Genomic DNA, 24,272 nt, shown 5'->3' with positions numbered 1-24,272 from the left:
GGTGGGGCGGGCCACTCAGGCTGAGTGAAAAAGCACAAGGTCGGTGGCTGGGCTCACCCCTCTCTAGGCAAAGGCTGGAAAGTCATTTCCTCTCAGCAGATCAATCTCAAAACTCAGCATCGGTTATAATGCATCAGCAAATACTGTCAAATTTGCTTAACAGTTACAAGTAATAATGGGTTCAGTCAAAAATCTTTATTTATTTATTTATTTTTACTTTAACCACAGTAACCAGGTAAAAGTGATTTTGCAAGTATGCTATTTGGAACCAAAACAAACAAAAGAAATCAAACTGAATGAAAACAAACAAACAACAACAAAACCAAACTTACATAATGTAGCCAAAGCATAGCTTGGAACTGTTTAGGAATACGGAGTGCACTTTATTGTGTAATGGTGAGTAAACATAAATTGAAACTTCTTTTTTTTTTTTAATATTTTATTTATTTATTTGACAGAGAGAGATCACAAGTAGGCAGAGCAGCAGGCAGAGAGAGAGAGGAAGCAGGATCCCTGCTGAGCAGAGAGCCCGATGCGGAGCTCGATCCCAGGATCCTGAGATCATGACCCGAGCTGAAGGCAGGGCTTAACCCACTGAACCACCCAGGTGCCCCTAAATTGAAACTTCTTAAACAACTAACTGAACAGTTATGGTGCCTAAAACAACAGGTTGAGTTGCCATCATCATGCTCATGAAAATAAATCAACAGTGGACAAAGTGTGTAACTCACAGAGCTCAGATTTCTACTGTAGATACTGACGGTCCCCCGGAAGCCTATACTGTCTCCTTCACAAGACTGAAAGGAAGACTGAACAGCTACAGGCTGCCTTTCTTGCCCCGTCTTCTACAAAGCTCCCTACACATCTTTTCCCACTCTCATTTCTGTGACCATCAACCTCCAACATGAAAAGAGGAGAAAACAATGGGAAATAAAAGCAATGTCCCTCTGCCTCCAAAAGGAACACATTGGACTAGCTCTCCACAGTGAAATCTATTTTAAAAAATTAAAAAAATGCTTCACAGATTTTCCTTTTATGCTCCATCAATTTAAATTTCAAGTTTGGAATTTAGTGACTTATATGAAAACTTGGCTCATCGTTGTCTTCAAAAAGGGAAAGGCAGAAATCTGCCCAAACTAAAGTTCAGCATTTTGAAGTCAGCGCATTCTCTGCCTAACCTATGTTTAACCTCTTTTGAGAATCACCTCACCAAACTGATAAAAAAGCTTCTGCAATTTGTACATCTCAGCTCTGCCAGATGAGCAGCTCTGAAAGTCAGCCAGAGAAAATGCAGGCTGGGAGTCATAAGGAAGTTCCCAACACTGAAGCAAGGAGGCCTTCGCTGCCTCCCTCGGGAGACCAGCCCACTAACAAACCAGAGGATCTTAAAGCTGAGCAGGAGCAAAACACTCAAACTTCACCTATCAGACAATGGAATAAAGTGGGTTTAATGAGTCAATGCTTTTTTGTTTGTTTTTCCACTTCTGTTTTAAAATATATGTGTAGCACAGACCAGGGGTACTACAAGCTAGGGTTATCTGAGAGGGTCTAAATTTAGCATTCTTAAGCAATTAAAATCTCCCATAATGTTTCATAATAATGCCTCGATATTTCTTAGCAATATAAGGCAAGTAATTACGACCAAGTGTGTTTTATAGCTAACGGACTAAAAACCAAGTGACCTGGAAAAATTGGCTAATAATTTGCCTGAGGTCATAAATAAATGAGCAGCACCTCCAGGAATAAGTGTTAAATTTCCTAACTCTTAGTTCCTTCAGATAATCATTTTCTTCTGAGCTCTTCATAACTTTTTAAAATCCAACAACCATAAACTGTTCTATCCTGGGTGGCTTCTCAGGATTCCCAAACTCCAAAGCATAGCTCTGTAACATACTAACAAGGATTTGCAGCAAAAAGGATATATATTTATAATGAATGCTGCCTTAGCTATCCTATTTCTTTATATAGTGAAAAATCAAACAATGGTTTTAGATCCATACTCTTCAATATTCTCAAGCTCTTTACCAAACCCCTTATCAAGGAATGAATTGAACCGATTTTTAACTTTTAAATCTCATTTTTCATCACCCCCATTTAATAGGAGGATTCTATTTGAAGAATCCTGTGCAGCAAGCGTGAGCATTTTATGTATCAAATCTAAATGGTGATTTGACAATCTTTCCAGTGCAACTCCAAAAACAGGTAAATAGGGAAACTGCAGAGCTGGATTTGTTTGTTGATTTTTGTGAGTAAATGCAGTAAAATGTATTCATGCCCATGGATAACACTGTTTGTGCTGGTCTGCATTCAGTTCTATGCTCCCTCCTACCTCTTTTTAATATAACAACTACCAACTGGTTTATGGATATAAAGTATCAGGCATTTAAATATGTTTCTATCGGGCTCCTGGGTGGCTCAGTGTGTTCAGCCGCTGCCTTCGGCTCAGGTCATGATCTCAGGGTCCTGGGATCGAGTCCCGCATTGGGCTCTCTGCTCAGCAGGGAGCCTGCTTCCCCCCTCTCTCTGCCTGCTTCTCTGTCTACTTATGATCTCTCTCTGTCAAATAAATAAATAAAATCTTAATAAATAAATAAATAAATAAATAAATATGTTTCTATCACTGTCATTCACTGATCTATTAAGCCTATCAAGGCTCACTAGGGGCCTCCTAAATGCCAGAAGTGGTGCCAGCAAACGAAAGAAACAATCCTTGTACCCATGGAGCATGCCACTCATTAGGAGAGGAGAGACAAATATTTTCAGATACAACTATTTAAAGTACAATTCTGATCAGTGCTTTGTGAGTACAGAGCATATCTGTCCTCATCTGGGAGCTCAGAAAAAGCATCCTTGGGGAAATGATATTTCAGCTCCAGCAACAAATAGGAGAAGGAGTTGAGCAGGAAAAGATGGAAGAAGGAGCAAGGGTAGAAGCCATGAGACAGCTCATCGTGATAGCCAGAGCATCAGAAGGGAAGGAGAGAGAGCAAAATGCAATCAGCAGTAGTTTGGAGAAAGCAACATTTGAGGGCCTTAAAAGGCAAGTAAGAACAGCGGGCAGCCACTAAAAGATTTAACTGAAGAGAAAAGGGTATGGCAACTTACACTGTAAGAGCATTCCTGCTACTCTGTAGACTGTAGAAAGAAGGGAACATAGAGGCAAAGCATGGCATGGCAGAACCAGCTGGTAGATTATTACAGTGGTCCACGTGTTCAGGGATAATTTTTTTAAAAACAACGGTAAAATCATGACTCTCATACACATGTGATATCAACACGTGTCAAAGACTTCAAATCATTAATTGACAAGAGAACCAGAAAGGTATTACAACCAGTTCAAAGGAGAATTCAAAAGACCACGTTTATACGCAATAAAGGAAAGCAGAAATAAATTTACAATAGATGCAAAAATAGGTCTATTCCAGGAATAATAATCAATTGCCTTCCACCTACTTTGCACTTTTTATGGACAAGAATCATTTGCATTATTATCTGTTTTCTACAACTCTCAGAGTTGTGGAGTAGCTCACAGATAAGGGAAGGCCAATAACCCAGACGTCTGAACTGGAGGGACTCTCACTAATCTTTTTGCCTATCTTAAAGTTGTTCACATATTTTCCTAACTCAGATAATAGTGACTTGGCAAAAGGAGGTGTCAGAAAAGAGGGAGAGAAATAGACATTTTTAATATGTATAGGTAGTGGAATCAACAAGATTTGGTTTTTGATGACAAGGGGCCAGGGAGGGGACCACAAAGAAAATGTCCAGGGATGGAATTCAAAATAAATTCCTATGGAAGACACCATCAATTATCTATTTGCATTTTTCAGGACAAGGGCCCGACAACTCTAGGGAGGGACCCACGCTGCAGGGAAGCAGCAGACTCAACAATAATTCTATTTTAAACTCTACCACGATATACCAAAGGACGTGGACAAAAAAATAAATGAAATCAAATTCATTCTCTTTACTGGGACTTTTTTTCTCTTGTGCCAGCCTCTGGATTACCTAGTGACACCATGCCCAAAACTACCTTTTCCCTGCAAAGTGGAATTAAGCTGTATGGGGAGTCTATGGAAATCTCCCAGCACAGAATGTGTTATTCTCTTTCCTAACCAGCAGTGTGGAAGCAATGTGATTTATGGATTCAGGACAGCCAGGGGAAAGAAAGAACGTGGATGGAGTTCAATGTCCCTGCCATGGACTCTCCATCTCTTTATGTCCAATTACTCATAATTTCTTTGATAAGTTTGTTCTAGAACCACCAAATTTTCCTTCTACTTTGATTTCTTACTCCATGTCATCTGAAAGGAAATGTTTCCAGGGTCAGCTCTACTTTTGATACTTCTTCTCCAAACAAAATAAGCTTTTAGCTTCTGTGTCAGTTTACATAACTGGAACTGTTAAAATGTTAAAAATGTTAAAAATGATAATATTACCTGGTCTTTTCACTGTCTTGGCAATAATTAAAAGCTTCCTGGGGCACATAATTTACATGGGACTTAAAACCCTCACTTACTACTACAGAATAATATATGCATTATAAAAGTACAAATTTAAATATCAAGTTCATCAAGTAAACTATGCTGGTACTGGACTTTGTGTTACATGAGGTCTTTTTAAACATGTTAATCATCAGCAATAAATACTGAGCTACTTTTTTTTCCCCCTTAACATTTATTTATTTATTTGAGAGACAGAAGGCATGAGAGTGAGGAATGGGAAGAGGAAGAGGGAGAGAATCCCAAGCGGACTCCCCGCCGAGCGTGGAGCCCCATGTGGGGTTCAGTCTCACAACCGTGAGATCATAGCCTGAGCCGAAACCAAGAGTCAGACACTTCACTGACTGAGCCATCCAGCTTCCCCAATACTGAGCTATCTCTTGAGAGAATTCAGGTACATGACTCAAATGATCACTAGACACTGAGGAGCAGCCAATGGAAAAGAAGTCAAGGGACACTAGCTGCAGTTAGGATATTTTTAAAGCTCGGCAAAGCAGTGCTTGGGCCACACCGGGTAGGAGCAGCAGCTTTGATGCCACCCTTGCATCCATCAGTAACAGCTCCGGACCTACAGATGAAGAACACCTGCTGGGTGACACTCCAGCTCAACCATCTGTCACATACTGTCCAGGTACTCTCTCGCCTGAGCCAAACTCATGGCAACGCTGATAAAGGTAACCATTTTCAATTATTCTTTCCCAGTTGTCATCTCTATTCTACCCTCCACCTTGCCATGTCAGATTGCACTAGCTCTATTCTCATAAAGAGGGGTAAAAGTCTTTCTCCCAGTTTCAAATGTTCCCCAAACGAAGGTCTACCAAAACAACAATGCTTTCAAATGATCTTTAAAATCAGTCCTAAGGTAATTCTTTCCCAATGACTACACTGAGCTGCTAAAAAGTAGGTCTGCTTAACTTGCTCTACCTAGAAGTGACCGTATCATCCTCAAAAACAACCAGGACGGATAATCTTACACATTTGAGCACTTATAAAACCACTGGGATATAACATCTCCTACCCAGACGCTCTCAGTTGCTATAACTATGCTGCCCACAATATGGTCACATGCAGAGGGATATTTCAAAAGTTTTGAATAATGTCAAATCCAAGCATGCAGACGTTACCTCTGCCTCTAAAATAAAACAAATTAAAATTTCCCCCAAAATACCTAAATCTGCTCTAAAATAAATCCTACTCATAAAACCACAAATTATGCAAGCACTTCTATATTCTTGACCCTTCTGTCAAAGTTCGTTTTCACATTCCTTACATTCTCAGAGGCAAGATAAAACATCCCTCAACAAAAAACCTAAGAAAACATTGCAATCAAATAATCATCTGTAAACACTGGGATGTGAAGCAATTTTTAAACCATGCTGCTACACAAAGTAATCCTAAAACATTCTCACGTTGCCTCAAAGAAATACCAATGTTTATTTTCTTGACCTTTGCAACCTTCTCAAACAGAAAATTTTGAAAAAAGATAGCTCTTAATTAAAGTACCTTTCCTACTATTTAAAAGACTATGATGATGTTTCTCCAAGGAACCTTTATTTCTCCCCTTTCTAATGTGGAGTCCTGCAAATTTCCCTCCCACTTCAAACTTAAAGGACCAAGTTCCAATGTCAATAACCAACGGATAGTTATGTAAGAACAAGTTTGAAAAGAGCATTGCCAATTCCTTTGTAGGTTTGTCCTGCCCCTAAAAAGAATGTCATTCAAAACACTGATTATGTTCCAGGCGGTTAGAAATGCTGAGAAAGAGTAGATCCTCGGGGAAAGAGGTGAGAAAGTTCTCAAAAAAAGAACCACAGGCCAGATCATCATTATTAGCCACATCCACAGGTAGGAAAATCCCTAAACATTTCTGCATGGGGTAGAAAGGCTGCCTGAACAACAACTGGATGTAAGCCAGGCAAAGTGAAATCATCATCTGTCTAGCTAAGCGAACACAAAATTTGCCCAGTGATATATTCATTTCCTAAATGTACCCAGGATTCACAGAATCAAGAGCAGCAAACTATTGGCATATTACTGAAAAATGCCAGGTAAAAATTAAAAGCTGTTTATACCATGATGGTGTTCACACCATGAACTGCTTGTACCAAGATTTCCATTTAAATATATTTCAGAAGAGAATTTTTAAAAGTACAAATGTATCTGCATACTCAGAAGATTTCTGTTAGGTCACATGTCATGGGAAAATTCCTTGCACTTCCAAACAAACTCTGTCAATCAGAAAGAAGCATTTGAATCACCATCAAGTGTCTGAAAGTCTGTTACCTTTGAAAATCGTGCATTAATCCATTTGGTAAAAGTCTTCTTCTGCACGTCATTGTGTTCATCTGCGGAAGGGAAAAGGAGAGAAGGGAAATGAATGCAAGTCTGTACCTTTGGGAAGGGCTCTAAATACAATCATCCCCCTCATGGAAAATTTAAAATAGTAGTCCTCCTAAGGGTTCCTGAGGCACAAAGATCCACAGCTGAGAAAAAACAGGAAGGCTGAGGGAGTCTGCCCGTCTTCAGCAGGGGAAGCTAGGGCACCTTCCCCAGGGAGCTGGCCCACCCTGTCCTGAGCCTCAGCCATACTGCCACCAACCATTCAGTCCCCATGTGCGGGGCAGAGTCAGCACCTCCCCATCACACTATTCCACGTAATACTTTCTGTTGCATTTTGTTAAGTGAAATTTCCACGTGATAAAGACGTTAGCATATCCAAAACAAAAATCGAAGTTATCCACAAAAAAACCTAAAAAACTCACGATCTTCCTCATTTTTCGTACAAGTCCTACCCCTCCAGAACAGAAACTAGCATAAGGTTATTCCACAACCCCTGTTTTCCTGTAGGAAGACTAACAGGACAAGGTTTTAATGATCGCGATCTATAAATTACAGTATTTTACAAGTGGAGAAACCAGAGTCATTTTTTTTTTTAAATGATCAAGTTTGGTTTTGATGACAAATTCTTGTTCCAAGCCACAGCCAATAAAAATTGACTTTAAGAACTACAGCGTCCGGAATGTCTTGAAGATGGGCAGAATGATTTAGTGAAGCGCAAGGAAACCCTGTGATATATCAAACAGAACAAAGGGCTTTAGAACAAACTAGACCGCACCCCAATCCACTTAGCAGGTGACCCCTGGTAAATCACTACAATGCCTCCTCACCTCAGGTTCTCCTCTGTAAAAGAGAGATAAATAACACCCAGCCTGCAAGGGCATTTTGAAGATGAGTGAATCTGAGCGGAAACCACTTGGCAAAGAGCTGGCATTGAACTCTTTGTTATTATTATTGCTATAATCATTACTACAGTATACATGTAAACATGGCAGATAAATACCCATTGTGCCCTCTCTATTACTTCTAATGATATCCTCTTCAGTTGCTCCCCAGTTCTCTACTGCAACCAGCAAGAGTCACTGTTGGCTTACTGCCTGCAGAACAGCACATTAAAACCATCTCTGGTTCCAAAAGCTGCCTCAGGAGGATTTAGAACCATGCAGAAAGCTGTGGTTCTGTCTGCCTGTGTGCATGAACACACTGCCTGCCCCGGTCCCATCCACACTGCCGGGCTGCCTCTCACATCCTAACAGCAAGATAGTAACAGAGACGCCCCAGTGCGCCCTGCTCTCCGTGCATCAATTTCAAAGGGCTGCCTTCACGCTAGACCTCCTAAGGCATCTCTAGATGCCTTCTTCTTCTTCTAGCAGAAGTAGAAGTTCAGCCACCACTTCAAGTTTGTGATCTCTTTGGTCCTTCCTCCCTTCTGGAAGGAGAGTTTGTGATTAAAAGGTCATTCCTGAAATAAATAGGAGAGTTGCAACTCCAGAAAGGAGTGCCCTTTTACACATCCATAAAGGTAATTGGAGACTGACTCTGAGACACAAAGGGGGAAACTGGGTGAAAAACAAAACTGTTGTCTAAGAACCTTCTTGATGCTAATTGCACTGAGAGGTAGCCTGCTTTCCAGAAAGGACAATGCAGTCAGCCTCAGACCTGATTTCCGGCTTTCTACCATCGATCAATGCCACATATAAGCCATTTATTAACCAAGAGGACTTGCTTACACACTCTGAATGTCCCCACCTTGCAATCACGCCCAAGAGGGACAGAGCTGAAATGATACAGAGAATAGAAGTCAGCCACATACGTCATTCGTATATATCTATATATATATAGATATATATAAATAAATATATATTATATACATATAAATATATATATATTTATATAAATATAAAATATAAATCAGTGTCCAGAGCTCTTAGAAAAGCTAATTATTTGTCCCATTAACCTTAGAAAGGATTTTTGTATAGTTTACTATACATATATTCCATAATACTATGAACAAAAATACATATAAAGGTCATAAATATTAAAGTTTCCTAATTTTATAACATTCATCACACAAGCTGAAAATTTTATCACTATAAAAATGGGGAACATTCTTGGGGCGCCTGAGTGGCTCAGTGGGTTAAGCCTCTGCCTTCTGCTCGGGTCATGATCTCAGGGTCCTGGGATCAAGCCCCATATAGGGCTCTCTGCTTAGTGGGGAGCCTCCTTCCCACCCTTCTCTGCCTGCCTCTCTGCCTGTGATCTCTGTGTCAAATAAATAAAATCTTTAAAAAAAAATAAATTTTTAAAAATGGGGAACATTCCTAAGGATTGATATTAATGAATCTTGTTTTTTTCTTATCCTCTTTTCTGAGCATTTAACCTTCTTATTTTCAAAAATATTAAAATATTTAATAGTTCATATGATCCTCTCCAGATACAGACTGGACAAAGAAATGAGTATGTGCACCCTAACGAATGATAACTAAGGTTCTTCAACTTATCACATAAAGAAGGAAATCAAATTCTAAAAATAGATTTCTGGGGCGCCTGGGTGGCTCAGTGGATTAAGCCGCTGCCTTCAGCTCGGGTCATGATCTCAGGGTCCTGGGATCGAGCCCCACATCGGGCTCTCTGCTCAGTGGGAAGCCTGCTTCCCCCTCTCTCTCTGCCTGCCTCTCTGCCTACTTGTGATCTCTCTCTCTGTCAAATAAATAAATAAAATCTTTAAAAATAATAATAAAATAAATAAAAATAGATTTCTCCCATATGGAGATGTTTACAAAAATGAATAAGTTAATGTTTCTATAATAGTCTATGATCTTTGGGTCAAATCTAAGTTTGAATATGAGTCTAAGTAACCAATACGAAATAAAGTATGAGGTTGTAGAGATAAATTGTCCAGCATCCAAGCCTTTCAAAAATACTCCCAAATTTATAACACTCCTCTGTATTCATTTTCCTGACAGTTAAAAAAGGGGGGAAAAAGTTTAAATTTCAATAAGGCATTAATTCACATTTCCCTTTTCTAACACACACACACACATACACATACACACATACCCCCCCCTCTTATTTTCTACCAGAAAGGAATTCAGTAAAAAAACTGGAATTAGCCTGCAGCTTTTTAATTACGAGGTTAAAATGTAACAAATTTGGAACACTTAGAAAACAGTAGAAAACAGCCCTCTGCACCACAATTAAGGTAACAACACTGGCCCAGGTCCTGTTTCTGGGAGGTAAAAATATGCTAGCAAAGTGGTAGTAAGACAACTAAAAATCTCAGTCATGCAATACTGATCAATCATTTTGCCTTTCCTCGAAATTTATGCAGAACTTCAAAAGTCTCAAAGTCATTCAGCTCTCCATTATCAAACCAATTTGTCATTTAATTTCTCCAAAATAAAAATGTGCAGTCAATACCATCTTACATATAACTGACTTTTTTTACATAAATAAGTTAGTATAATTTACACTCTAATGTATTCATTCTGGTTCCCAAACAAGCATTGTCTTTAGATTTAGATTCGGATTTTCGAAAAACCCTTTAGTTTCTGAAAGCCTTTCAGGGCTTAGCAAATCTCATCCATTAATGACCTTTCTCCATTAAGGGGACAAACACGGGACTGAATTAGGAGAAGAAAAATGTGTTAAATCCCTTAAGGCTGATTTTCCAAATTCTTCCTCTAAATATTTTGCTCGTCTTAAAATGCTTTTGACATGCTCACACAGATCCAAGGGCCTTTGCTGCTGTCTCGCCTGGAATTTTATTTCTGTGATGGGTGAGAGAAGTGAAGCAAGAAACATCAACAAAACAGCCTGATAAATCTTCCAGGAAACTGGCTTGCAATTTTTTTCACTTCACCAGCTCAAATGCGTATCAAAAATTCTTTCAGCAGAACATAGCAACAAACCTCAATTTAAATCCTGAACTGGAAATGTAGCAGAGAAATTAGACTTGTTTCCCTTATGGAAACACCCAAGTCCTAGGAACACGGATACTTCTCTTAAAACCAGACTACTGTTAGCGAGAAAGCATTATCCGCCTATACATCTTTCAAAGCAAATGAAGAGAGTCCAATTGGCTGGCGATAACCTGAGTTCCATAAAATGCAGTTATGTAGAAAAAAAGTCCCTACACTTTAAGCCAAAAGAGAAATGTCTTGTTGGATGATTTAAAACTTGGATTGGCTTTATTAAAGCCTCTCATGAAATGCAACTCACCCTAGAAAGCCAGTTTCTCATTAGCAAAAGAGATTATTTCGGAAGGAATGAAAGCATTTCAGACCATACTCCCACTTCTTTTTCCGGCTACTGTATTTCATCAAGTCCAAAGAAACCCACCACCGGGGCTTAGTGAGATCTTGGGGTCTCCTACCCACTTGGTTGGCCTCTGAACACCACCAATTCACTTACTGAAACAACACGAATTAAAATGGCACATGGAAATATGTAAATATTATGTAACAATCTGCCAAATGTTACAAATATGCAGTCAAAGACGCAGAGACAAGAGAAGACAGACGGCTCTCAATTAGAGTGTATAAACTCCAAATTTGTTTCAAAATCTGACATTCTCAGAGGGCCTGGGGAAAAAAAAAACTTAAAAATGTGCTTTTCAAAATTGTCAAAACTACCTAAGTATATCTGGAGTTTAGATAATTAACATTTCAAATGTTATCTTCATATGTTTATCGCATTTATACTTTGAAGTTATTAAAGGCAAAAACCATTTGAAACAGACTTTCAGACTTCACGCTATAAGAAGCAAAGAACAACTCGATGGTCTCTTTGGCAGATGTGAAGGTGGGTGAAGTGACAAGAGGAAAACAACTTTACTTTGCAAGTAAGAAGCCTGAGATCCAGGGACGAAAGCTAAAGGAACTGTCCAGTATCACCCACTGCATAGTGTCAAGAGCCACAAACAGAACCAGGTCCCACTGGCTCCTAAGCCTGCGTGCAATGTATGCCAAGCACAAGGAGGTCCAAGTTTCATGGGGAAAAAGGCGTTTAAAATATATCTTGAAGGATAGATGACTTCTGGTTCATGCAAAGAAGGGCATTCTAGACAGAATAAGAGAAAAATAGAATAATACCCTCTTCATTTCAGGCTCAAACTCAATACCTAACAAAAAGAGCTTATTTAATTAAACATAATGCATATTTATGAGAAAACAGAGTGTTTTTAACATATAACAACATCAAAAGAACAATTCTAAAATACTCCAAACTTGGAATTTGAGAGGCAGGGTGGAGGGATTTGGGGGTTAGGGAAGGAAAAAGTGAAACAAGATGGGATCTGGAGGAATGTTGAAAAACAAAAATAATGGGGGCATCATGTTACCTGATTTCAAGCTTTACTACAAAGCTGTGATCACCAAGACAGCATGGTACTGGCATAAAAACAGACACATAGACCAGTGGAAAGAGTAGAGAGCCCAGATATGGACCCTCAACTCTATGGTCAAATAATCTTCGACAAAACAGGAAAAAATGTACAGTGGAAAAGAGACAGTCTCTTCAATAAATGGTGCTGGGAAAACTGGACAGCTATATGTAGAAGAATGAAACTCGACCATTCTCTTACACCGTACACAAAGACAAATTCAAAATGGATAAAAGACCTCAACATGAGACAGGAATCCATCAGAATCCTAGAGGAGAATATAGGCAGTAACCTCTTCAACATCAGCCACAGCAACTTCTTTCAAGATATGTCTCCAAAGGCAAAGGAAACAAAAGTGAAAATGAACTTTTGGGACTTCATCAAAATCAAAAGCTTCTGCACAGCAAAGGAAATAGTCAACAAAACAAAGAGGCAACCCACGGAATGGGAGAAGATATTTGCAAATGACAGTACAGACAAAAGATTGATATCCAGGATCTATAAAGAACTCCTCAAACTCAACACACACAAAACAGACAATCATATAAAAAAAATGGGCAGACGATATGAACAGACACTTCTCCAATGAAGACAAACAAATGGCTATCAGACACATGAAAAAATGTTCATCATCACGAGCCATCAGGGAGATTCAAATTAAAACCACATTGAGGGACGCCTGGGTGGCTCAGTTGGTTGGACGACTGCCTTCGGCTCAGGTCATGATCCTGGAGTCCCGGGATCGAGTCCCGCATCGGGCTTCCAGCTCCATGGGGAGTCTGCTTCTCTCTCTGACCTTCTCCTCGCTCATGCTCTCTCTCACTGTCTCTCTCTCAAATAAATAAAATCTTTAAAAAAAAAAACAAAAACACATTGAGATACCACCTTATACCAGTTAGAATGGCCAAAATTAGCAAGACAGGAAACAATATGTGTTGGAGGGGATGTGGAGAAAGGGGAACCCTCTTACACTGTTGGTGGGAATGCAAGTTGGTACAGCCACTTTGGAGAACAGTGTGGAGATTCCTTAAGAAATTAAAAATAGAGCTTCCCTATGACCCTGCAATTGCACTACTGGGTATTTACCTCAAAGATACAGATGTAGTGAAAAGAAGGGCCATCTGTACCCCAATGTTTATAGCAGCAATGGCCACGGTCACAAAACTGTGGAAAGAACCAAGATGCCCTTCAACAGACGAATGGATAAGGAAGATGTGGTCCATATACACTATGAAGTATTATGCCTCCATCAGAAAGGATGAATACCCAACTTTTGTAGCAACGTGGATGGGACTGGAAGAGATTATGCTGAGTGAAATATGTCAAGCAGAGAGAGTCAATTATCATATGGTTTCACTTATTTGTGGAGCATAACAAATAGCATGGAGGACAAGGGGAGATGGAGAGGAGAAGGGAGTTGAGGGAAATTGGAAGGGGAGGAGAACCATGAGAGACTATGGACTCTGAAAAACAATCTGAGAGTTTTGAAGGGGCGGGGGGTGGGAGGTTGGGGGAACCAGGTGGTGGGTATTGGAGAGGGCATGGATTGCATAGAGCACTGGGTGTGGTGCAAAAACAATGAATACTGTTACACTGAAAATAAATTTTAAAAATTTAAAAAAAAAAAAAGATGGGATCTGGAGGGAGAAAAACCATAAGAGGCTCTTAATCTCACAAAACAAACTGAGGGTTGCCAGTAGGGGCCGGGGCGGGGGGAGGGGGAGGGGGAGATTGGGTTATGGACACTGGGGAGGGTGTGTGATATAGTGAGTGCTCTGAAGTGTGTAAACCTGGCGATTCACAGACCTGTACCCCTGGAGCCAATAATACATTATATGTTTATAAAAATAATTAATTAAAAAAAGTAACTTTGCAATCACAGAAATAAAAATAAAATAAAATACTCCAAACTTCAGAACATCTTCAATCCTTAAAAATATTTATACCCATAAAAAGATGAGTACAGAGTTAGAAATATATGTTCAAAAATGTTTTTTTTTAAAAATATGGATTCTTTGAGGGGCGCCTGGGTGGCTCAGTGGGTTGAGCCGCTGCCTTCGGCTCAGGTCATGATCTCAGGGTCCTGGGATAGAGCCCCACATCGGGCTCTCTGCTCAGCAGGGAGCCTGCTTCCTCCTCTCTCTCTGCCTGCCTCTCTGCCTGCTTGTGATCTCTCTCTGTCAAATAAATAAATAAAATCTTTAAAAAATAAATAAATAAATAAAAATAAAAAAATAAAAATATGGATTCTTTGAAAAGCAACCTCTTTACATAAACCTCCTAGCATCATCCATTCACTCCCCTCCCGAACTCATGGCAATTCTGCAGCCCCTGGATTCCAAAAATTCTACAGCCCCACCTGCACTGTGTTTAGGATTTCTATCATGTTCACCATTGGAGGAAAATGTTTGTTTCATCAGAGAACCAACCTAACCCACCCAAACTACCCACCTTACTTTCACAGAATCAGTGTGTCTAAGAGCAGGAAAGTATATAAAATTAGAGGACCTGATCAAGCCCATCCTGAAACTAGACACATCAGAAGTTTATCCCACAAGATGAAGTTAAGTGGTGCCAGAAATCCAACCAGAATCCGCATCTCTATCTAGTACTCTCCGGTACTCGCAAAGCTCTTTAACACCTTGATTCAGATACAATTCACATACCACACAATTCATTCATGTAAAGTCTATAATTCAGTGTTTTCTGATAAATTACATATTAAATTTTTTTAATTATGAAATACATAGAACATAAATTTTCCCACTTTAACCATATTAGAGGGTGCAATCCAGTGGCATTAATTATATTTACGAGGTTGTGCAACCATCACCACTACATCCAAAACTTTTTTCATCTGCCCAAACAGAAGTCTCATAACCATTAAACAATAATTCTCCCATTCACAGGGGCACCTGGCTGGCTCAGTAGTTACAGCATGTGACTCTTGATCTCAGGGTTTTGTGTTTAAGCCCCACTATTGGGAGTGAAGCCTATTTTAAAAACAAATAAACTGTGATAATTCTCCCACTCCCCCCTCCTCCCAGGCCCTAGTAAACCCTAATCTACTTCTGTCTGTATATATTTGCCTCTTCTAGATATTTCATGTAAGTGGAATGATATAGTATCTGTCCTTTTGCATCTGGCTTATTTTACCCAGCACCATGTTATCCAGCATCATCCCTGTGGTAGCATGGGTCGGAACGTCCTTCCTTTTTACGATTGAATATTTCATTGTATGTATATGCCACTTTTTTTTAAGATTTTATTTACTTGTTTATTTATTTGAGAGAAACAAGAGCAAGAGCAAGCAAGGGGAGAAGGAAAGGGACAAGCGGACCCCAAGCTCAGTGCAAGCCTGACACGAGGCTCAATCTCATAACCCTGAAATCATGGAGATCAATGACATGAGCCAAAACCCAGAGCTGGACATTTAACCGACTGAGCCGCCCAGATGCGCCCATATGCCACATTTTATCCACACATCATCTATTGATAGACATTGGGGTCTTTTCTACCTTTTGGCTATTGTGAATAAAGCCACAAAGAAAACTGGCATGCGAGTACCTTATCAAGTCCCTGCTTTTAGTTCCCTTGGGAATATACCTGCGAGTGGAATGGCTGGGTCATGGGGTAATTCTATGCTTAGATTTTGAAAAACTGCCTTCTATGGAAACTTCTTTCCATAGCAACTGTACCATTTTGCACTCCTATCAGCAATGTACACAGATTTCAATCTCCACATCCTAACATTTATTTTCCTTTTTTTACTTATAGCCATCTTAGCAGGTGTGAAATGCTATGTCATGGTTTGAATTTGCATTGCTCTAATGACTAATGATGCTGACCATAAGACGGCATTTTGAAAATGCAAAAACCACAAAACTCTGAGATACCCTGAAGACTTTCTAAACTAGCCCAAGTTAACAGCATGCTATCCAAAGTCCCTGGGGTTCAGAGATATCTCTTTTGCATTTAATCCACAAAATATTGCAAAATAATCTATTCCCTAAAGAATAATTTCCAAAATTAGATATAACCAACAACCCCTGACCATCTTCTAATTTTAGAGTTTATTCACCTCTTACCTATTTTCTAGTTGATGAATTCAAGTTTTTTAAATATGGGAAGGAATGTATTCCAACTTTCACTCTTTAGAGCTGCTAAACTCAACCTTAAGACTGTAAGATTTACAGATATCCAGAATTGTTTGAATTCTCTTCTCTAGAAATACCTTTTGGAAAAACTCTTCACATCTTAAATATAAATTATATTATACACGTTGCAAATGCAAAAGAACAAGCACTTTATGGGGGCAGAAATTGTAAACTTTACATACAAACACTTTACTTTGGACTTTTGTCCCAGGAGTGAATGAGCTGTACTAAAATCATTTGAAAGGAGCCTGGGGTAGCTCAGTCAGTTAAGCATCTGCCCTCGGCACAGGTCATGATCCCAGGGTTCTGGAATCGAGTCTCGCATCAAGCTCCCTGCTTAGAGGGAGCCTCCCCCCACCCATCCCCCCTGCTCATGCGAGCACGCACACACTCTCTCTCTCTCTCTCAAATACATAAATAAATAAAGAATCCTAAAAAAAAATCACTTCAAATGTCACAGTACAAGCAGAGGTTATTTAAGAAGAGCTGAATGAGTCATAATGATGATGAGTCACTGTCATGAAGTCAATAGAAAACTAATTTTTTAGTGACCTTAGTGATAAAAAAGCTAGACTTTTAAAAAGAAAATATCTGTGAAATTCTCACTTTATTCCTATTAAAGGTCTATTAAGTTCTACAAACTCTCTACGGAAATCTCCATAAACATACATCTCCAGATGTATGAAAGTTCATGCAAATGAGTTTTCATGAGAATGGGGAAAATTTTTTTTGAATGGAAAAAACATTCCAGTGATCTGACTTCAAACTTTCTCATGGCAAGCTCTACTTTCTAAAATAAGAGCAAAAACATGTCCTTTCAAGACTGCTAAATATTCACATAGTAATTTTCTCATTCTAATTATTTTCCCCATATTATGAGGAATCTAGGGGATTCTTCTAGATTCCTAATAAGTCCATGTAATAAAACAAAAATGTCCAATAAATAATATTTCTCAAACAAAAAGTCTTGGAAAAAATATCCAAAGAAAAAGAAAACAGTACTTTCAGTACCCAAACATCTCCTCACACTCCTATGTAGGAATGCTATCATTTTCTGTAGAACTGATGGAGCAAACTTTAACTTAAACCACATGTCTTCTATAATTACAACTTTGGGTCATCACAGTCAGATAAAAATATATACCGAAAAGCAGCAAGCAATTAATAATGAGTGAATAAGCATCATTAGACGCCAGTGATAACATTCTGAAGCCAACAACTCCAGTGAATTAAAAGGTGTGGCAGTACTCTTTGGCTTCCCTCCGTGGAACGACTTCCATTTAATTCTGTGTGTGTCAGGGCCCATGTAAGCTGTAAGACAGATGAAGACCCAGACCACAATTCATGCAAGGTCAAGTGCTACCTTTCAACTTCAGCCACTCAGGAAGTCCCCAGGTAGACCCAAAGAGCAACACAACCCCAAGGAATTCAAGAATCAAAGAAAAACTATTTTCAGCTCCTCAAGATTCGACTTGCAAAAGTATACACAACCCAAGAGGCCAGAATGAACATTCCAAAATGACCAGAGCCACCAGCCTCCTTGACTATAACCCATCAAGTGAAGAATCCCTAGGGCTGGGACACTTTCCCTCCTTCTCCCTTCTTAATTTTTATTACTCACCTCCTTCTTCCTCTGATCTTGCTTTTTTAAACATCCAAACTTCCCTCCATCATGCCTCTCTGAATATTCTTTTCCAAAACCCCTCCCTGGACATGTCTTGGCTTAGGTCACCATTTTGGAGTTCTCAGCCATACAGATCACCTGACTGCACACATGTGGTCACCCTCAATCAATCCCAACATACTTTGAATCTCTGTACCATTTCTTTTCTGGAGTGTCTTTCTGCACATTTCCTTTCTCTACTTAAAACTTCCTGTATGATATCTATAATATACATTTTCTTTTTTTTTTTTAAGATTATATTTATTTATTTGAGAGAAAGAGAGACAGAGCACAAGCCGGGGGGAGCAGACAAGCAGAGGGAGAGGGAGAAGCAGGCTCCCCACTGAGCAGAGAGTCCAACATGGGGCTCAATGCCAGGACCCTAGGATCATGACCTGAGCCAAAGGCAGATGCTTAACCACCTGAGCCACCCAGCCTCCCCTATAATATACATTTTCAACATAGAAAGTGTGATGCTATGTTTGTGTTAAAGTCAGAGGCTTCAAACATTTTTGTTCACAAAACTTAAAAAGAATTCCCATGCAGATTTTTAAGTTGACAATTAATATCTACGGTAAATCTAAATAGTTAAAAAGATATCATTTCCAGCACATTGTTAAGAAGCCACAAATTTATAGCTCATTCAATTATTAGAAAATGTCTCTCCTGCCTAATTGGCAAAACTAGCCCTCATTGTCAAACTAATCATCAGCTCATCAGACTTATTTTCTGAGAAGGGAACTCTGACTTTCGTTTCCTATTTATAAACCACGTTCATATGTGTCTCCACGGTCACCAGGCAACAGCTCCCATCAGAACTCTCACTCTGAGGGGAATGGATGGATGGCTAGATAGATGGATGCATGGCAGAAACCAAGTCTTGCCCCCAGATGCAATAAAGCATTGACCATTTTAATAATTTTTAAGGAAATGGTCTTTACTTTGCATTCTAATATTGCCCCTTGTTTGCAATAATGCAGTCATGAAGCGCAGTAAGATTTGGAGGCAGTGAGTGGTGTGTCTTTCTCTTGTACAGAAAGAGTGGAGGAGGGGAATCCTCAGAGGGAAGATGGGAAAGGAGAGGCAGGTTGCTTAACCACAGGAAAAGCTGGCCACAGGGGAACACATGTACTCCAGCACACAAATCAGTGCAGGGCCTTACGCATCCCAGTCTAGGATAACGAACTCCAGCAAGGTAAGCTGTAATTTAATTAGAAAGGCTAAACCCTAGAGGTGGCCTCTACCAAGGTATGTTATCTTTGTCACCATTAACACCAGAGACTTTGCCAATTAATTTAATGACCGTGAGAAATGTGCTTTTACTGTGCTCAGTAACTGGTATAATTAGAAGGTTAGAAACACTCTCCCACTGGTGAGTTTAGTGCTATTCAATAAATGTGGATCAGCCAAAGTATTTTACAGGCGGGTCCCACCACCAACTAAAAGAATAAAAATCTGGCATATCTAGGAGGCTTAATCCCTTAAGACCCTGTGTTCAGGCATCAGCTGGGCATCAGTATCAGGCCTCATTGTCTGACACTGACTGTAAGTCTAAATCCTCTAAAACTATATAATATAAAAATTTTATATTTTCAGTTTTCTAGTAGCCATGTTTTAAAAAAAAGGAGGTAAAATTAATTTTAGTAATATGTGTTCCTTACCCCATATATATGCAAAATAACATTTTTATATATACTCAATATTTTTTAAACTGTTGATATTTTACACTCTTTTTCTTACTACTCTTTTTTGAAATCAGGGGTGTATTTTACATTTATAGCACATCCGAGCTCAGACTGGCCATGGTTCAGGTGCACAGCAGTCACCCCACTACATTGCATGGCTCTGGAATGTGGCTGCATTTACTCCAAAACCCTCATGTCCTTCAGAAGGACAGAGAGCTGTAGCTTACCAAGCTTATGAAACAGACTGTATGAACTGTCTCTGAGCCTGCTTTGCTCATAATGATTGCTTAATGAATGCCAACGTGCATGGTTTGAGAAGCCTGCCTTCACCGCAGCCCTCACCATGGGACAATCGATAGCCCTCACAACCTACTTTTAAGCCATGGGAGCTAACAGGACTGAGCAAAAATAAAGCACAAATTCACAGTGGTACATGAACAAATTCATTTCATTTGTTTTACAAAACTTCTTGTCCAATAAACAGATATACTAAGAATTGGAAATATTTCTACTCTTTGTTATAGAAACCACTAAAAGTTTCATATTTCCTACTCTTTTAATATCATCAGTTAGTCGTTCATCTATTTTTTTGGGGGGGGGGAGAAACTGAAAGTGGCATTTACTGACCACCAGATAGTATTTTACTGAACATCTACTATGCTGGTGCCAAAAGAGATTAAGATGATGCTTTCAAGAAGGAAGGGGAGGTGGGGAGAGGATAAGACAAGTACATAAATAAGAGATGGACGATTATAATACCTTAGGTTCGGATACATTAATAAATGGAGAGGAAAGATATTTCTTTTTGATGGGGATGAGGAGGGAATCAGAAGAGGATGCAAGGAATAAGCTGCATTTGAATTGATTTATTTGAGGCATGTAGACACCGTTAGGGCATTTGTGGAAGAGAGAACATGCAAAGTCTTCAGGGCATAAAGAACAAGACACAGAGACAAGCCTCTGAGTTGTTTCTCTGGCTGGATGATTTTTTATCACAGCTGTAGTATCACTGAATTTTTTAAACGGGCTGCAGCTAGATTGTGGAGGATTTTTAAAATCAAGCTAAGTTCAAAAGAAAAGCAATGTGGGCCACGGATTTTTTCTAAGCCAAGGAGGAACATGATCAGAAGTGTGCTGTAGTGAGTTTCATACGAAAAATGGATTCACCGAGAGGGAGGCTGGAAGAAAGGCAACTGACGTGAGGCTAATTACAGTCACCCAGGATGGACATCTGAAAGCCAGAAGCAATGAAATTAGAAAGGAAGAGATGGATACAAGAGACACTGAATGGTCCAAGTGAGGTTACCATAACTTGACTACTGAATTACTGGAAGGACAAGGAAGAAGAAGAAAGGCCAAAAAAGCCCCAGGCTTTCAGGTAACACAGTGAAAAAGAAGAAAAAGAAAAATAGAAGAACAGGAAGAAAGAAAGGAAGCACTTAAGAAAGAGGAAGTTTTCTGCATCTAATGAATCAGGGGTCAGCAATCTATTCAGGTGAAAATGTCAAGAAAGCCTGTGACAATGCAAGGCTAGGGCAGTGAGGAGAATGTCTTCACCTACAGGAGACCATTCCAGGAGCTCAAGTTTTCAAAAGGCATACTTAAAAGTTAAAGCACCAGAGGAGCTGGGGAAAGAACACCTGGAGAAACATGGTGAATTTAGCCACCCAGAACCAGATGGCATCCTATGTTGCAAAGGGTGCAAGGAAGCTGGCGTTGGGCTGGCAGACATGTGTGTATATTATTACAAGTTTCCTTTCTGTACTAGTATATTTAATATTATATGACCACTGACCCACAAATTCTGGAAATTTATCTTAAGGAAATAATTAGACTCACACATATTTAGATACCTTTAAAAAGGTATCTTTTTAAGATATTTAGATATTTAGATATACACACATATTTAGATACCTTTAAAAGAATGCACTTCTTGAAAGTACTCTTCATAATTGGGAAAAAAAAAAAAAAAGCCAGTAAACAACCTAAATATCCTCCATAGGGATTACTTAAAGGTATATTTTCATGCATAAATACATCCATTAAAAAAATTATATTTAAGAGAGTGCCTGGCTGGCTCAGTTAACGGAGCATGTGACTCTTGACCTTGAGGTTGTGAGTTCGAGCCCCACATGGGGTACAAAAATTACTTAAAAATAACATCTTACAGGGTCGCCTGGGTGGCTCAGTGGGTTAGGCCGCTGCCTTCGGCTCAGGTCATGATCTCAGGGTCCTGGGATCGAGTCCCGCATCGGGCTCTCTGCTCAGCAGGGAGCCTGCTTCCTTCTCTCTCTCTCTGCCTGCCTCTCTGTCTACTTGTGATCTCTCTCTGTCAAATAAATAAATAAAATCTTTAAAAAAAAATAACATCTTACAAAAAATGATATTAAGAAGGAATAAGTGAAGATATGGAAGGATTTCCATAATATATTAAGGAATAAAAAAGCAGATCATTAAAGAGCATACAGTGTTTCATTTATACATTGTGTGCATATAGGACTAGAAAGACAATTGGCAAAATATTAGCACCATTTATTTCTAAGATCCTGAGAGATTCTTGTATTCCATTTTTATGAGCTATGTTTTCAAAATTCTATAACAACTAATGCTTTTGTACCATTTTTTTCTTTAAAACACCCATTCTGCAAAGGTGTGTTGTTTCCCACTTTAAACAAGTAGGAAGGGAAGAGAATGTGGCAGCTATAAAAATAAACTAGGCTGAGAAAAGATCTCTCTGCCTGCTGCCTGCCTTGGTGGGGGATGTCAAGAATAAGGGAGACATGGCCTGTCTGTAATTACATGCAGACAAGAAGGATCTGGGAAGGAGGGAGGGAAGGAGAGACTGTAGATGCCAAAACTCAACACGCAAGAAGAACTCCCTTAGAGACCAAGCCCCAAGCTCCTACACTAAGTGCAGTGAAGGTCACACATTTCTAAAAATGAAACTCTCCAGGTTACATTGCTTTTCCTTCTATCTGTCTTTCCACTGAGTTTCCCACTTCAGTCTGAAGAGATAATTGGGTGCATGTAAAGTAATTGCTTCTGGAAGCTCATCTCTTCCCATCTTCCACTTCTATGCACTATGGAAACATTGTTGAAAAGGGAGTTACATCATTTAAAACACATCTTTCTGGTGACTAACATAACACAATAAAAATAAATAACAATTTGCAATAAATCCAAGTATTTCAAGGTTAAATTATCAGGGTACTGACCTGTTATGAAGATGGGAAGACAAAAATAGAAGATTAATGTAAACCAAAACGTTACTGACAGATTACACCAAAGCACCTCGTCTTTCTTAGAATAAATATACATATATATATGAGATTATATATATAATTTTTAAAATAGAAAATCGAGCATTTCAGAAGTACATTTTGATTCTTTGTCTGTTTTAGAGTCTTCTAGTATTAAGCCATGGCAAGTTAAAACCAAATGTGACATAATTTAAAAAGGGGGAAGAGTCATTTTAGTAAGCACATTTTCAAAACTGCAAGTGCATTAATAAAATGCAATCCTTTATCCAAAAAAAAAAAAACAGAAAAGAAAGAAAGAAAATTTACAATAAGCAGGAAGAACATGCCAGAAAGGAACACTATGTTTCCCCTTAAAACTTCAGGAGCAAAGATTTCTTCCCATGAACCGCACCGTTAAGAAATCAGCCCATGAAGCACAGCACTCTTCTCTTCGAAGTGTATAAACTGAAAGTTAATGAGTAAAATAATTTAAATAGTCTCAGATTGGAAAATGCATACTCCCTCATTTTCAATTTACATAGCTAATAACTATGAAAAAGTTCACACGAGCCATTAATACTTTTTTTATTGAAAAGCTTATTCAGGTAGAGTTGGATAAGAGATAAAATCCACAGCATGAACAAAAAATAAAAGAAACCTGATACTCAAGCCAGTCCCCCAGCATGCTGATGTTATCCTTGTGGTCACTCATCCTCTAACTTACTGTTGGAAATTAAGATCCTGCCTCAAATCAGCACTGTCTTTATTTAATACTCTACAACAGGGCTAACGTTTATTTGCCTTTTTCAAAAATTCATTAACTTTAGACTACACCATCTCTGGGTAGAGGAAACTGTGAATCACCTTCTGTGTAAAACAGCTCTTTCTTTGTCTAAAATGTGCCTCTCAAGCATTAAAAAGTCTACATTAATTTTAAGTTAGTTAGAGATTAATTTAATTAATTCAGTTAAAGATTAGATGAACAAGTTCATGTTTGCTCTTCTGAAATAGATGACTTTATACCCAGGAATTATGTTATGTCTCGTCTCTATTTAGACTCAAGAGTCCTAACCATTTCAGTCAGTTTTACGAAAACACCAAGTGAATTCACTCTAAGTTTCCTTCACTGGACTCCTCTCACTAGTAGATCTTTTTTTTAATTAGGAGACCAGAATCTCCGAGAGTAATCCACATGCAATCAACACAGCTTTACGAAGGAAGGATAATACTCTGTTTTCTTCTGTTTCCTTCTTAATGACACATTACAAACTAGGTCCTTTCATAGTGCAACAAGCCAATAGCCAGA

General features: G+C 39.0%; 1 protein-coding gene across 2 annotated transcripts in view; it reads right to left on the bottom strand.

Moving 5' to 3' along the window:
- The window catches only part of LOC111147605 (utrophin), a 552,279-nt gene that overhangs the window by 424,163 nt on the left and 103,844 nt on the right, over positions 1-24,272 (bottom strand). For both annotated transcript variants that reach the window (XM_022503758.1, XM_022503757.1), the window contains one exon: positions 6,786-6,847. In XM_022503758.1, coding sequence (XP_022359466.1) covers positions 6,786-6,847 — 62 coding nt within the window. The remainder of the gene's footprint in view (positions 1-6,785; positions 6,848-24,272) is intronic.

The sequence above is a fragment of the Enhydra lutris genome, unplaced genomic scaffold (genome assembly GCF_002288905.1).
Source record: "Enhydra lutris kenyoni isolate GAN:26980312 unplaced genomic scaffold, ASM228890v2 scaffoldscaffold17, whole genome shotgun sequence".
NCBI classification, from domain to species: domain Eukaryota; kingdom Metazoa; phylum Chordata; class Mammalia; order Carnivora; family Mustelidae; genus Enhydra; species Enhydra lutris.
The sequence above is the reverse complement of the archived record's forward strand: the minus strand, read 5'-3'. Positions and strand labels throughout refer to the sequence as shown.